The sequence below is a fragment of the Chiloscyllium plagiosum genome, unplaced genomic scaffold, assembly GCF_037043375.1.
Source record: "Chiloscyllium plagiosum isolate Xiang-an unplaced genomic scaffold, Cpla_swu_hap1 HiC_scaffold_10, whole genome shotgun sequence".
Taxonomy (NCBI): domain Eukaryota; kingdom Metazoa; phylum Chordata; class Chondrichthyes; order Orectolobiformes; family Hemiscylliidae; genus Chiloscyllium; species Chiloscyllium plagiosum.
In genome coordinates this window covers 102,220,211-102,234,580 of record NW_028270148.1, presented here as the reverse complement: position 1 = coordinate 102,234,580, position 14,370 = coordinate 102,220,211, and the positions used below count along the sequence as shown (strand labels likewise).

The window sequence follows — 14,370 nt, the reverse complement described above, 5'->3', positions numbered from 1 at the left end:
CATCTTTGGACTGTGGGAGGAAACCAGAGCACCCGGAGGAAACCCATGCAGACACGGGGAGAACGTGCAAACTCCACACAGACAGTCGCCTGAGGCTGGAACCAAACCTGGAATCCTGGTGTGGTGAGGCAGCAGTGCTAACTACAAATGCACCAAGCAGGCGCCTACTGGGAACTGAACCTAGGATCTCCTGTCTACTAAACTGGTGCTTTGATGTTTGAAAAGAAATATCTCATTGTTTGTAGGATTAGTTTGTTTTAGGCAATAGAGATGGGGGCACATAAAAGGGGAAATTACTTATGAATTTGCGTGTTGAACTGGGTAGTGTGTTTTGTTTGCCTGATGGGTGAACTGATGAACTAATGAAATCTAAGTGAACCTTGCAATAACATGGGCATCTTGATCAGCAATGTAAACTACCCCCAGTGCATTGATTGCATTATGTTCTGGCCCTCCCCAGAATCATCTGAAAAGCTCAATGTTTATCATGTTCATCCTCCAGTTCAGAACCTTGTAGAATGGAAAGGAGATACAATCTTCACCATTCTTCATTATAGTCACACTCAATTGCATAAACTCAAGAGCTTCCTTCCTTGTCATACCAGATAAACATATCAAACTGTCTTGCTTAATATATTAAACAATTTACAGGGAACTCAACAACATAAACCAAACTAATCAAATACTCACTGAGTCTCTGCGAGACTGATTATAAATGTGCAAGGTATTTAAAATACTGAACTCCAGATGAAGGTCTTTTACAAGTCTTTCAATTCCTGCAGTGTCATTTCGTGTTGCAAGTCGTACCACAAAGGATCTGGGGAACAAAAAATTTACAATTTCTAAGTATTTGTTGATTAAAATACAAGCAAAGACAAACATGTTACTTTACCCTACCACTTACACATTAATTTGATCAATTAAATTTTTTAGCTGTCACCTCTTTCTCTTATGGCTTTAATGTTTATTTTTGTCCTGCAATAGCTTGAGAAGACATTTGAGATATCATGTTGCGGCTGTACAAGGCATTGGTGAGGTCACTTCTAGAATACTGCATACAATTCTGGTCACCCTGCTCTGGGACGGATGTTGTTAAACTTGAGAGGGTATAGATGTTGCCGAGTTTGCAAGGAGACGCTGGATTGGTTGGGAGGCGAAAGTGAGGACTGCAGATGCTGGAGATCAGAGTCAAGATTAGTGTGGTGCTCGAAAAGCACAGCAGGTCAGGCAGCATCCGAGGAGCAGGAAAATTGATGTTTTGGAGCATCAGAGGCTGTGGTGTGACCTTATCGAGGTTTATAAAATCAGAAGGTGCGGAGATAGGATGAATAGCCAAGGAATTTTTTCAAAGGTAGAGGAGTTCAAAACTAGAGGGCATACATTTAAAGTGAGAGAGGAAAGATTTAAAACGGATCTGAGGGGTTACTTTTTTACACAGAGGGTGGTGTGTGTATAGAATGAGCTGTCAGAAGAAATGCTGGAGGCTGGTACAATTACAACATTTGAAAGGCATCTGGATGGGTATATGAATAGAAAGGGTTTACAGGGATATGGGCCAAATGCTGGTAAATGGCACTAAATTAACTTAGGATAACTGGTCAGCCTGGACGAGATGCTGTTTCTATGCTGTACATATCTATGTCTCTATGACTCCAAGTATGAGACAACGACAATCTCCAATAGGACTAGCTATATAAACACCATGGCTTTTAAAGTAGGTCAGAGGCTGGCAATTCTGCAGTGAGTGGAATGAGCTGCCAGAGGAAGTGGTGGAGGCGAATACCTGAATAGGAAGGGTTCAGAGAGATATGGGCCAATCACTGGTAAATGGAACTAGTCCAGTACAGGATATCTGGTCAGCGTGGACGAGTTGGACCAAAGGTGTCAGTTTTCCAGCTCTCTCGTACTTTTCCAGAACTGACCAGTGCTGCTTCTTCTGATAGTAGAGTCCAAGAGGTCACGAATATAGAAGAATCATATTTAGATATAGAAATTGGGGTCAAATGAACCTCTTGAACAATAAAAAGAGTGTAGGGGCATTATTAAGAGGGAGATCAGGAAGGCAAAGAGAGGAAAAGAAATAGCCTTGGGTAATAAGGTTAAGGATAACCCGAAGAATACTAGTAAATCAAGAGCAAGCATCAACTAGAGAGAGAGAGAGAGAGAGAGAAAAAGACCCATTAAAGATCAAAGAGGCCATCTTTGTGTTGAACTTCAGGAGATGGGAGAGATATTAAATGAATATTTCACGTCAGTTTTTACTATTGAGAAAGAAGTGGAGGCTAGAGAAATCAAGGGTGTTTTGAAAACAGTTCACATTACAGAAGAGGAACTGCTGGAAGTCTTAGAAAATATAAAGACCTGATATATCCCAGGACGTTGTGGGAAGTTGGGGAGGAAATTCTGGGGCCCCTTGCAGAGGTATTTGTATCATCTATAACTCAGGTGGGGTGCCAAAAGCATAGAGAGTGGCTGATGCTGTGCTTTCATTTAAAAAAGGATATAAGGAGAAGCCTAGGAACTATAGACCTGTAAATCAGACTTTGGTAGTGGGTACATCGTTGGAAGTGATTCTAAAAGGTGGGATTTATATGCATTTGGAGAACCAAGGAATGATAGGGGATAGTCAGCATAGTTTTGTGCAAGAGAAATCATGCCTTACCAACTTGATTTGATTTTTTTTGAGGAAGTAACCAAGAAGACTGATGAGGGCAGAATGGTAGACTTTATTTACTTGAACTTTGATGAGATTCTACACAGTTGAGTAATTAATAGTTAGATCACATGGGATTTAGAGTGAGCTTGCCAACTGGATATAAAATTTATTTAATGGCAGGAGACAGAGACTGATGGTGGAGGGTTGTTTTTCGGACTGGAGGCCTGTGACCAGGCGTTGGGTTTACTTTTGTTCGCCATTTATATAAATTATTTATATGACTGTAAAGAAGGCATGATTAATCAGTTTGCAGATGACATCAAGTTGGTGGTATAATGGACAATGAAGAAGGTTATTTCCGATCACATGACATCTTGATCAATTGGGACAATGAGCTGAAGAGTGACAGATGGAGTTTAATTTGGATAAATACAAGATGTTGCATTTTGATAAAACAAACAAGGGCAGGAATTATACAATTAAAAATAGGGCCTTAGATAGTATTGTAGAACAGAGAGAGACCGAGGGGTTCAGGTACATAATCCTTTGAAGTTTACATCACAAATAGATAGGGTGATTAAGAAGGCATTTAGTAAGCTTAAAAATCACACAATACCAGGTTGTAGTCCAACAGGTTTAATTGGAAGCACACTAGCTTTCGGAGCAACGCTCCTTCATCAGGTGATAGTGGAGGGCTCGATCGTAACACATAATTTACATTGAAAAATTGATTGGCTGTTAAGCCTTTCATCTGTTAGAATACAGTGATAGTTTCACTTCTTTCATGTGTAAATCACAAAACCCTTTTTTTTAAAGTTGCATTCTCGGGTTAGCTGTTAACAATGGTGATAGCTAGACAATATGTTGAAGGTGTTAGCCCCCTGTGTTCTCTGTCTATGACCTGATGTTTAGATTGATTCTAATCTAAAAAGTGAGAGTGAGATTTAGTAAACTTGCAATCATTGCTCAGACCTTTGAATATAGGAATTAGGATGTCATGTTGAGATTATACAGGATGTTGGTGAGGCCTCTTCTGAGGTCCTGTGGCCATGTTCAGGTCACTCTGTGACAGGAAAGATATTATTAAGCTGGAGAGGTTTCAGAAGAGATTTATAAGGATTTTGCTGGGAATGGAGGGTTTGAGGTATAAGGAGAGGCTGGACAAACTGGGACTTGTTTCTCTGGAATATAGAGAACATTAGAACAAAAATATCATTTTGAAGAATGATGAAATTTTGGTTTGAGGGGGTGACCTTATTGGGATCTATAAAGGCATGAGTGGTATATATGTGAATGTCAGGTCTCTTTTCCATAGGGTGAGGGAATTTCAAGACTAGTGAGCATATTTTTAAGGTGAGAGAAGGATTTAAAAGAGACATGAGGAGCCACCTTTTTACAGAGAATGGTTTGTGTATGCAATAAACTTCCAAAGGAAATAGTGGATGTGGGTCCAGTTACAATGTTTAAAAGTACATTTGGATAAGTACCTGAATAAGAAATGCTTGGAGGGATATGGGTAGGCAGATAGGACTAGTTTAGTTTGGGATTATGGTTGGCATGGAATGGTTGTAGTGAAAGTCTGTTTCTGTGCTGTATGACTCTATGACTCTAAGTCATGATGCTTTGTGAATGTTAGGACAATTACCTGGATGACCACCAGCACTTTTAGGGTGTGGATCAGCGAAGTAGACAAAATGTGTCACGGAAGAAAAGGATAATTAACACATTGATGGCTGTGGAGAATCTGTCAAATGCCCACCCACTCATTCACCTATTTCCATAGGTAAAGCCATAAAGATTGTAGAGATGCTCCAGAATTTAATACAGCTGCACAAAAACATGAAAAATATGCTTGACTGCACTGAAAACACGGCAGGCTCATCTGAAGAAAAAATGTTAAGCCGAAAAAAAACTAAGATTTCCTTGAACTAACTCCCAATATTTTTCAGTGCCTTTTACTGTACAAGCCCATGTTATTGCAAGTCTGAACAAATTGAAAAACAGACATTTTTCACATCATCACTGTTTTCATTTGTTTGTTTTTTGACATAGAGGACATCCACAGGCAAAGCAAGCTATATAGGGGCTTTGACTATTTTGAAGCTCCACTTAACACAAATTTATTGCAAGTTTCCTGCAATCAGACTTATCGCAAGTCTACGTAGCTTCAAGGAAAATTGTGGAAATTGAACAAATGATGTAATGGCACTGTAATATAAATCAATGCAGCATTTGGGAGAGGCAGGAAAGATTGAAAACTGTTGAAAAGGGACAGCATGTTGGCTCTGTGGTTGGCACTGCTGCCTTCCAGCACTAGGGATCTGGGTTCAATTCCAGCCGTGAGTAACTGTTTGTGTGAAGATTGCACATTCTCCCCAGTTATGTGTGGCTTTCTGCCAGGTGCTTCAGCTTCCTCCCACAATTCAAAAATCTGCTGGCAAAGTGGATTGTCCATGCTAGATTGTCTGATAGTGTTCAGGGATGTGCAGGCTGAGTGGGTTAGCCATGGTAAATGTAGGGATAGGGTGGATTTGGGGATGCTTTTCGGAGGGCCAGTGCAGACTTGATGGTTGGAACATCCTCTATTTGCACTGTACAGATTCCGTGATTGATTGTAAAAAAACTCCATATTGCTAAAAATATAATTTCTTTGATACATCAATTATCCATAGTTTGCCGATTATACATTAATTTATCAGAACATTTTTCTCTAATGTGTTAAGTGGTTTAAACTTTCCATTCAATAAAACATTTTCATGTCATTGTACTTACAATTTCCAGATCTAGAGATGAAAGCGTGAGGGGGTGGTGGCCACAGACTCTCGATATTCCGCATAAGCCACATGAATAAACCATAAGACTAGGTTTCAGGCACCCAGATACACTGGTTCCCTTAATTGCTTTACAGATATCATAAACTCACTTTGTAAAAGTTTGAAATTCAAGTTATCTTCTACCACACCACAACATTAATTCAATGCACCACAAGCTAATCTGCTCATTTTCAAACCAAAATTTCATCATTCTTCAAAATGATATTTTTGTTCTAATGTTCTCACCTTCCATCTTGAAAACACCAGCCTCTAGTTAGGATGCAGTTCCTTGTGCACAGACTGTTGGCTGACACCTCAGTCAAGAGGTGATCTTTCATTCCTCTGCTGAGATGGTGAGTGCTGACAGGCTTTCTAACTGCAAAGGACATTACTGCAAGCCAAACCTAGCATCAGCTAACTTCTGAATCTGTGTATTTTCCAACAGGGGTCATTTGTAAGGGTCAAGACCTCCAACTTCTTTTTAATCTCCCTATTTTCAAAATTTTGAGGCCAGTTCTAGTGTGTGAACTGATGGCCTGTTTGAGATCAACATCCACTAATAATCACACATGTAACAACCTGTGGACTATGATTTAACAGCACACCAAGTGGTACATTTTCCTACTTATTCAGAAAGTAAGAAAGCACAGTAAATTGGTTTTTGAAGGGTCCTTACTTTAACAAGCCTTTGCGATGAGTGACATATAGCTCATGATATAACGTAGTCTTGCTGTAGGGCACAACACGGACAAAGTCCCTTAGCAAAGGGAATTCTGGGATGAGATGAGGTACTGTGATAACACAGTAGTCTTTGTCCTGTAGTAATTAGTAAAACAAAATATAGGTGAAAAACTAATAATTCCTTAAAAATTCCACTTAAAGTTTATCACTAAATGATTCAGAGAACATCATAAACTATGGTTGTGATGTTGCACAGTTGAAGTACCATATGAGTGTAGTAAAAACAATTAGTCATACAATAGTTGTTTTTGCAAAGCATATATTAGTGGGAATTTAACTAATCAGCTTTAATGATGTGGATAAAATTATTGGCAAATGGCAGCTTAGATGACTGTGAGTAGCTCATTGTATTGTTTATCTGAATGGACTGAATATTACTTGTCGTTCTTGCATTGATATACACATTTAGTTCACATTAATAGTGAGTAATTGAGAATATTACACTTATTTATTTAAATTATTCAGCAAGAAAACATGAAAGATATTTCACTGCGACACATGTAGACACACTAATAAATAGTCATATTAAACCAAGATCATTTAAAAAGTCTTGGAATTTACCCCATACCATCATTTTACCGCAGTTCAGACAATACAATCTGAGGACAACCATCATGGCTTTTCTATTAACACGCTGAGCATGTCATTGTCTATCTTGCTTTCAGCAACCAGTTTTCAGACAGGGCATGAAATAATTCATTAAACATTATAAAATTCTTTGAGAAAATTGGATTGGGATTTCCAAGACCATTGGCAGACTCAGTACAACTTCTTGGCTGCACTATTGATTAAAAGCAGAATTAGGTATTATGGCCTGAATTTTTATGGAGCTCGGATGACTCAGGAGTCCCTTCAAAGCAGTTGGCAGGCCCCTATTCTGAGATTCACAACTCCATTCTTGGGGCTTTCCAATTTCAGGAAGTAGTTATCAAAGGTTGTGGGTTTGGTTTGGGTTACAAACCTCCACCAAGAATCCTGATCAGGGATCAAAGTTTTTCTTTGATGGCACTTTGAGAGTCTTTCTTGTGCACCACTTTTTGATTGTCAATGGCAATATTTTTGTCTTCAGGAGCTACATTTTCATTCTCACCAATTCTTGTATTGGAAATACAATCATGTAGTAACATTGTCTTTTACATTTGTGTCGAACTTTTTTACAGTTTTCTTCTTTAGATAGAAAAAGTGGCACAAATCATTGGCATTAACTCACTAATGAGCATGAATGTCTACCTAAGAAATTCTGTGTCTTTGGTCATGGGTTCTGTGGGTCCTTGTGTGGCTGTTGAACCTGATCTTGGAGCTGCAACTCGGACTACACATTTGGCAGGTTTTTCTAGGAGGTGGAATTGGTCCTTGGCCTTGAGATTATTGGCATTCTTTTGTCCAGTTCCTTTACCGTACTTCTTTTTGCTGAAAGTTGTTCTTGAAGAATTACATCCGTACACAGAATCATAGAGATGTACAGCACGGAAACAGACCCACCAGTCCAACCCGTCCATGCCAACCAGATATCCCAACCCAATCTAGTCTCACCTGCCAGCACCTGGCTCACATCCCTCCAAACCCTTCCTATTCATATACCCATCCAAATGCCTCTTAAATGTTACAATAGTTCCTGCCTTCACCACATCCTCTGGCAGCTCATTCCATCCACATACCACCCTCTGTGTGAAAAAGTATAAAACTATCACTGTATTCTAACAGATGAAAGGCTTAACAGACAATCAATTCTTCAATGTATAATTTCAGTTACATCACATTGCAAATTTTTGCTATAAATTCTGTGTTACGATCGAGCCCTCCACAATCACCTGACGAAGGAGCGTCGCTCCGAAAGCTAGTGTGCTTCCAATTAAACCTGTTGGACTATAACCTGGTGTTGTGTGATTTTTAACATAATTTTGTAAACCTCTATAAGGTCACCCCTCAGCCTCCGACACTCCAGGGAAAACAGCCCCAGCCTGTTCAGCATCTCCCTTTAGCTCAAATCCTCCAACCCTGGCAACATCTCTGTAAATCTTTTCTGAACCCTTTCAGGTTTCACAACATCTTTCCGATAGGAAGGAGACCAGAACTGCATGCAATATTCCAACAGTGGCCCAACCAATGTCCTGTACAGCCACAACATGACCTCCCAACTCCTGTACTCAATACTCTGACCAATAAAAGAAAGCATACCAAACGCCTTCTTCACTATCCTATCTACGTGCGACTCCACTTTCAAGGAGCTATGAACCTGCACTCCAAGGTCTCTTTGTTCAGCAACACTCCCTCGGACCTTATCATTAAGTGTATAAGTCCTGAATTTCTCCAAGTTGGTTTCTTTTGAACGAAGTCCTCCCATGTGTTGACACCTATATTGCACTTCTTGAGAGAAGTCTTCAGGAAGTCTTTGAAATGCTTTCTTTGTCCTCCTCCCATTTGAGTACTTCTCTTGAGCTGAGCGAAGAAGATTTGCTTTGGCAGTTGGAACTCAGGCATCCTAAGCACTTTGTCAGTTCAGTGGAGTTGGTTTCAAATGATCATGATCTCAATACTGGTGCTATTGGTTGCTTCAGAACACCGATGTTAGTCTGCTTGATCTCCCAGCTGATATGGAGAATCTGTCTCAAGCATCTTTGATAGTATTTTGTAAGGGTGTTGAGGTGGCATCTATATATAGTCCAAGTTTTAGAGATGTATCAAAGACTCAGAAGGATGACTGCCTTATACTCAAGGATCTTGGTATCAGCATGGATGTCACAGTCGGTGAAAACTCTCATCCTTAGGCATCCAAAGGTGTTACTCACAGATTGGTTGCGATGTTGAATCTTCATAACAATGTCAACCTTAGATGAGAGGTAACTTCCCAGATAAGGGAAATGTTCCACATTTGGGAGGATTTTCACATTGATCTTAATAGAAAAAACCTGACCTAAGACAAGTTGCTAAAAGGATTTGAGCCTTCTTGAGGATAAGGCTGAGATCAATTCTTCGGCATGCTTCTGTAAAGGCATTAAGAGAGGTTTCAAGATTCTGTTCTGAGACAGCAGAAATGACATTGTTGTTCACATGCTAAAATGCCACAAGAAATGTCAGTGTCTTTTTCTTCTTGGATTTGAACCAGTTAAGGGTGAAAGATTTTCTGTCCATTCTGCAGACAATGTCCATACGACTGGGAAGTTTGCTCTTGATAAAAAGAAAAGTGGTGGAGATGAAGATGGAGAGAACAATGAGAGTGATGACACATCTCTGGTTGGCTCCTGTCTTGACCTCAAAGGATTCTGTCATTATCATCAGTGAAGACCATTGCTGACGTCTTGTTGTGGAGGAGATGGATGATGTTGATGAATTTCACTGGACAGCTAGCCCTTTGGAAGAGTGTACCATAGCACTTTCATACCTGGAGATCGACCCTGGTTTAGTGGAGACTGCAGGAGGGCATGCCAGGAACAGCACCAGGTATACCTAAAAATGAAGGCTCACTCTGGTGAGGACACCTAACAAAATGACTTGTGTACCAACAGCTAAGCAGCAAGTGATGGACAGAGCTAAGTAATTCCACACATCAGATCTAAGCTCTGCAGTCCCGCTACATCCAGTTGTGAATGGTGGGGGACAATTAAACAACTCACCGGAGGAGGAGAAGGGTCCACAAATATCCCCAATGATGGAGGAGTCCAGCACATCGGTGCAAAAGGTAAGGCTGAAGCATTTACAGCAATCTTCAGCCAAAAGTGCTGAGTGGATGATCCATCTTGGCTTCCTCCAATGGTCCCCCATTATCACAGATACCAGTCTTCAGCCAATTTGATTCACTCCACATGATATCAAGAAATAGTTGGAGTCACTGAATCTGCAAAGGCTATGGGCCCTCTTAACAGTCCAGCAATAGTACTGAAGACATATGTTCCAGAACTTGCTGCTCCCCAAACTAAGCGGTTCCAGTACAGTTACAACACTGCCATCTACCAACAATAAGGAAAATTGCTCAAGTGTATCCTGTACACAAAATGCAGTTCAAATCCAACCCGGCCAAATATCGCCCCATCAGTCTACTCTCGATCATCAGTAAAGTGATGGAAGGTGTGATCAACAGTGCTATCAAGCAATCACCTACTCAGCAATAATCTGTTGAGTGATGCCCAGTTTGGGTTCCACCAGGGCCACCCAGCTCCTCACCTCAATACAGCTTGGTTTGAACATGGACAAAAGAGCTGAATTTGAGAGGTTAGACAAGAATGACAGCCCTAGACATCGAGGCTACATTCAACCGAGTGTGGCACTAAGGACCCTGAGCAATCAATGGGCATCGGGGGCAACTTCAGTGGGTAGAGTCATACCTGGCACATAGGAAGATGGCTGTGGTTGTTGGAGGTCAGTCATTTTAGCTTCATGCCATCTCTGCAGGAATTCCTCAGGGTAGTGTCTGTGCCCAACCATCTTCAGTTATTTCATCAATGACCTTGCCTCCATCATAAGGTCAGAAGTAGGGATGTTTGCCGATGATTGCATAAGGTTCAATACCATTCACAACTCCTCAAATACTGAAGCAATCCGTGTTCAAATGCAACAAGATCTGGACAATATCCAGGCTTGGACTGACCAGTAGCAAGTAACATTCATTCCACAAAAATGCCAGATAATGGCATCTCCAATAAACAACAGTCTAACCACCACCCTTTCACATTTAATGGTGTTACCATCACCGAATCCTCTACTCCTATGATTATCATTGACCAAAAATTCAACTGGACTCACCACATAAACACAGTGGCTACAAGAGCAGGTCAGACCCAATGAATACTGCGATGAGTAACTCACTTCTTGATTCCTCAAAGCCTATCCATCATCTGCAAGGCACAAGTTAGAAGTGTGATGGTATACTCCCCACTTGCCTGGATGAGTGCAGCTCCAATAACACTTAAGAAGCTTGACATGATTCAAGACAAAGCAGCCGACTTGATTGGCACCACATCCACAAACATCCACTTTGATATTCAGTTGCAGCAGTGTGTACTATCTACGAGATGCACTGCAGAAATTCACCAAATACCTTATACAGCACCTTCTAAACCCACAACCACTTCCACCTAGAAGGACAAGGGCAGCAGATACATAAGCACAACACCATCTGCAATTTCCCCTCCAAGCCACTCATCTGAAAATATGTCACCATTCCTTCATTGTCACTGGGGCAAAATCCTAAAATTCTCTCCCAAAGGGCATTGCAGACAGGATGCACAACACATGGATTGCAGCAGTTCAAGAAGATAGCTTACCACAGCTGGGCAGCTAGGGACAGGCAATAAATGCTGGCCAGCCAGCAACATCTACATCCCACAAGGCAAAAAAGACTTCCCAACTGACTGAGTAAAAAGCTTCGGTCAGATCAATGAAGTCCATGTAGAATGGTTCGTATTGTTCCTGGGATTTCTCTTGAAATTGTCGAGTAGTGAAGATCATGTCCATAGGTTTGATTGGAAGTCATATTGGCTTTTATGAAGATTTCCTCAGAGTTTGGGAAAAGGCGTCTCATGAGGTTTCACAGGATAAGTTTCCTGGTAATGGAGAGTAGGGCATTACGTCAGTTTGCTGGATGGCTGATATGTGACGCCAACAGCATGGGTTCAAATTCCTGCACTGGCTGAGGTTATCATGAAGGACTCGCTTTCTCAATCTCTGCCCCTGCCTGAAATGTGGTGACCCTCACAGTAAAGCACTACTGGTTGTCTCTCTCCAATGACAGCAGTTTGATGGCTCAAATGCCAAAGACTGAATACATACAATGCTATTGAATCTTTTCACTTTCAATATTTTACTCTCTTTCTAAACTGGGATCATGTAATAATGTGAAGTAATGCAGTTGATTTTGAATGAGTCAAACTTACGAAATTATGAATCTAGAGAGGAGTATCCAATTGAAAACCTGACAACCAATCATGAATTAATTTAATTCTAAGCATTATCTCATCTAAAATATAAAACAAACATTATTTCTTTAGCTTCATGTAACTACAAACATATTGGGTAGAATGATGTCAAGCTGTAAATGGCATGGGCAAAGATGAAAACTTTGGGAGCATTGCTTGAGAAGTTTAATGAGGCCTTTCTCAAAGTTGGGAGCAACAAATCACATTTTCCAACACAGTCCTGGATGTCAAGATGAGATTCTCACTCAAAAGAGGTGAGAAGCCTATTAACAAACATATTTTTAATTATCTCACTCATTATTGTCTTATCTCACCTCGTTACAATGCAGGTTGCTAATCTACTACCTGCTGCCTAGCAAGCAGATGCTGAGAATTTCCAATATAGAAGTCAGAGTAGAACCTGGTGAAAGCACTTTGTAGCTTTGCTTCTCCTGTCTCTATCTTGGACATCCAGCATCAACATCTCAGAGGATGCTCCATGGGCAAAGGATGCATTCACTCCATTTCCATGGACTCTAGCATCTAAAACGTACCGACCTCTCTGCACCTTAATGACACATATTCAAACCACTTACACTTTTGGGCACACTAGTAGCTATCATTGCAAAGTGCTGCAAGGACACTCTGCACGCTTCAACAAGCACTACCCAGTTCACAGAAAGTTACAGGTTACATCTCAGACTACTTGCTTATTCCTTGAGTGCTCACTCATTTTCAGCCCATCTTGATGGTCATAGCATCCATGCCATGCCTTTACTTGCCTTTTCATGCTTTGCCCCCTAAGCCAAAGTGACCAGGCCCACAGTACTTTTGACATAAATAAAACAAAGAACAGTGGACGCTGGAGAACTGAAACAAACAAAAATAGAAATTGCTGGAAAAATTCAGCAGGTCTGGAGGCATTTGTGAAGAGAAAACAGTATTAATATTGTGAGTACAGTGACCATTCTTCAGAACTTCAGTACCTTTGTCTTGCCTTGCTGCCTAGCACAGACATAAAGCCAGGCAACTTAACACTGTTATCTGTAGTAATCAGTCAAGAGGTTAATCATATTGTATGCTGCACTATTCTATGTCAATCTCACACCCGGACCATGTGTCAGCAGCTTACAGGTAAATACAATGCATGTGTTCCAACCAAATAGCCACCTCTCAATTCAAACTCCTCAGTCAAGTTAAGGGTGGCACCCTTTGGACAGGGACCCAGCACAGTAACTCAACGGCAGCCTCTGATATCAGAGGGTGGGCATAGTCAGCCAGTCCCTCAGGGTTGTCAGGGTCAGGATCCTCTTCTTGTAGAGAGTGAGGAGCTAGAAGTCGGCACCACATCACCTAGAGGCCATGCAGGATTAATAGTGTGAAGGAGAATTAGATGCGTTAGAGCAAGTGGGAAATGATATTGCATGCAGCACTGAGAGTGGTAGACTATGATTTTTGATGAGGTTGGTGCAGCAGAAGTTATAGGGTGAATGTGCGGTAACCAAGAATAGATGGGCACTATGAGCCTGGTAACATTCTTTCTACATCAATGAGCATTCCTCGAGACAACTATACTGGTGGCAACATTAGACAAGGCTGGCAAGGTCTGGTTGCATTGCCATTTCTGGGAGAAGAGAACAGACCTCCTCTGCATCACCCAATCCACCAGGATCTCAAAGTCACTGTCCGCACAGCAGGGTGGCATTTAGCCTTTGTCATATATAAGGCAAACATCATGAACTGTGCAACTGATAGAGCTTGTCCAGTGCACAGAATCTTTTAAAGATGGTGCCATCACCAAAGATCGCAGCAGTGATGAGTATTTATGGCTATGACAAGTGGTAAAATCAGGCTAACATCAGACATTAGCAATGCCTAATTAATGGTAGGTAGTTGATGAAGCAAGTTTTGGATGATTGCAACACTTGCTTGGTCTTCTGGAGAGAAACCTTCTTGGAATACAACTGACAGCCAAATTTTATACAATTCAGGCCATTGTAATTAGCCCTTCCCCACTAACACAACATATACGTTGTAATCAGTCCCTCACCCCTAACAGCATATGCACATTGTAATCAGCCTCTACTCCCCCAGCACTCGACATGTAACATGGTCAACCTCTCCCATCCAAAACCAACAATTAATCAGCCCCTCTCCCCCAACACCATAAATACATTCTTGTCAGCCGCTCACTCCCTACATCACATACACATATTGTTATCATCACTTTTCTACCAACATCATACACAGATTCATCTCAAACCCACAT

General features: G+C 41.0%; 1 protein-coding gene across 1 annotated transcript in view; it reads right to left on the bottom strand.

Moving 5' to 3' along the window:
* Window positions 1-14,370, bottom strand: part of cfap61 (cilia and flagella associated protein 61) — a 240,219-nt gene that overhangs the window by 142,977 nt on the left and 82,872 nt on the right. Inside the window, exons 12-13 of the mRNA XM_087990980.1 lie at window positions 6,146-6,285; window positions 691-817 (exon numbers count right to left, since the gene is read on the bottom strand). Of these exons, the coding sequence (XP_087847106.1) occupies window positions 691-817; window positions 6,146-6,285 (267 nt within the window). The remainder of the gene's footprint in view (window positions 1-690; window positions 818-6,145; window positions 6,286-14,370) is intronic.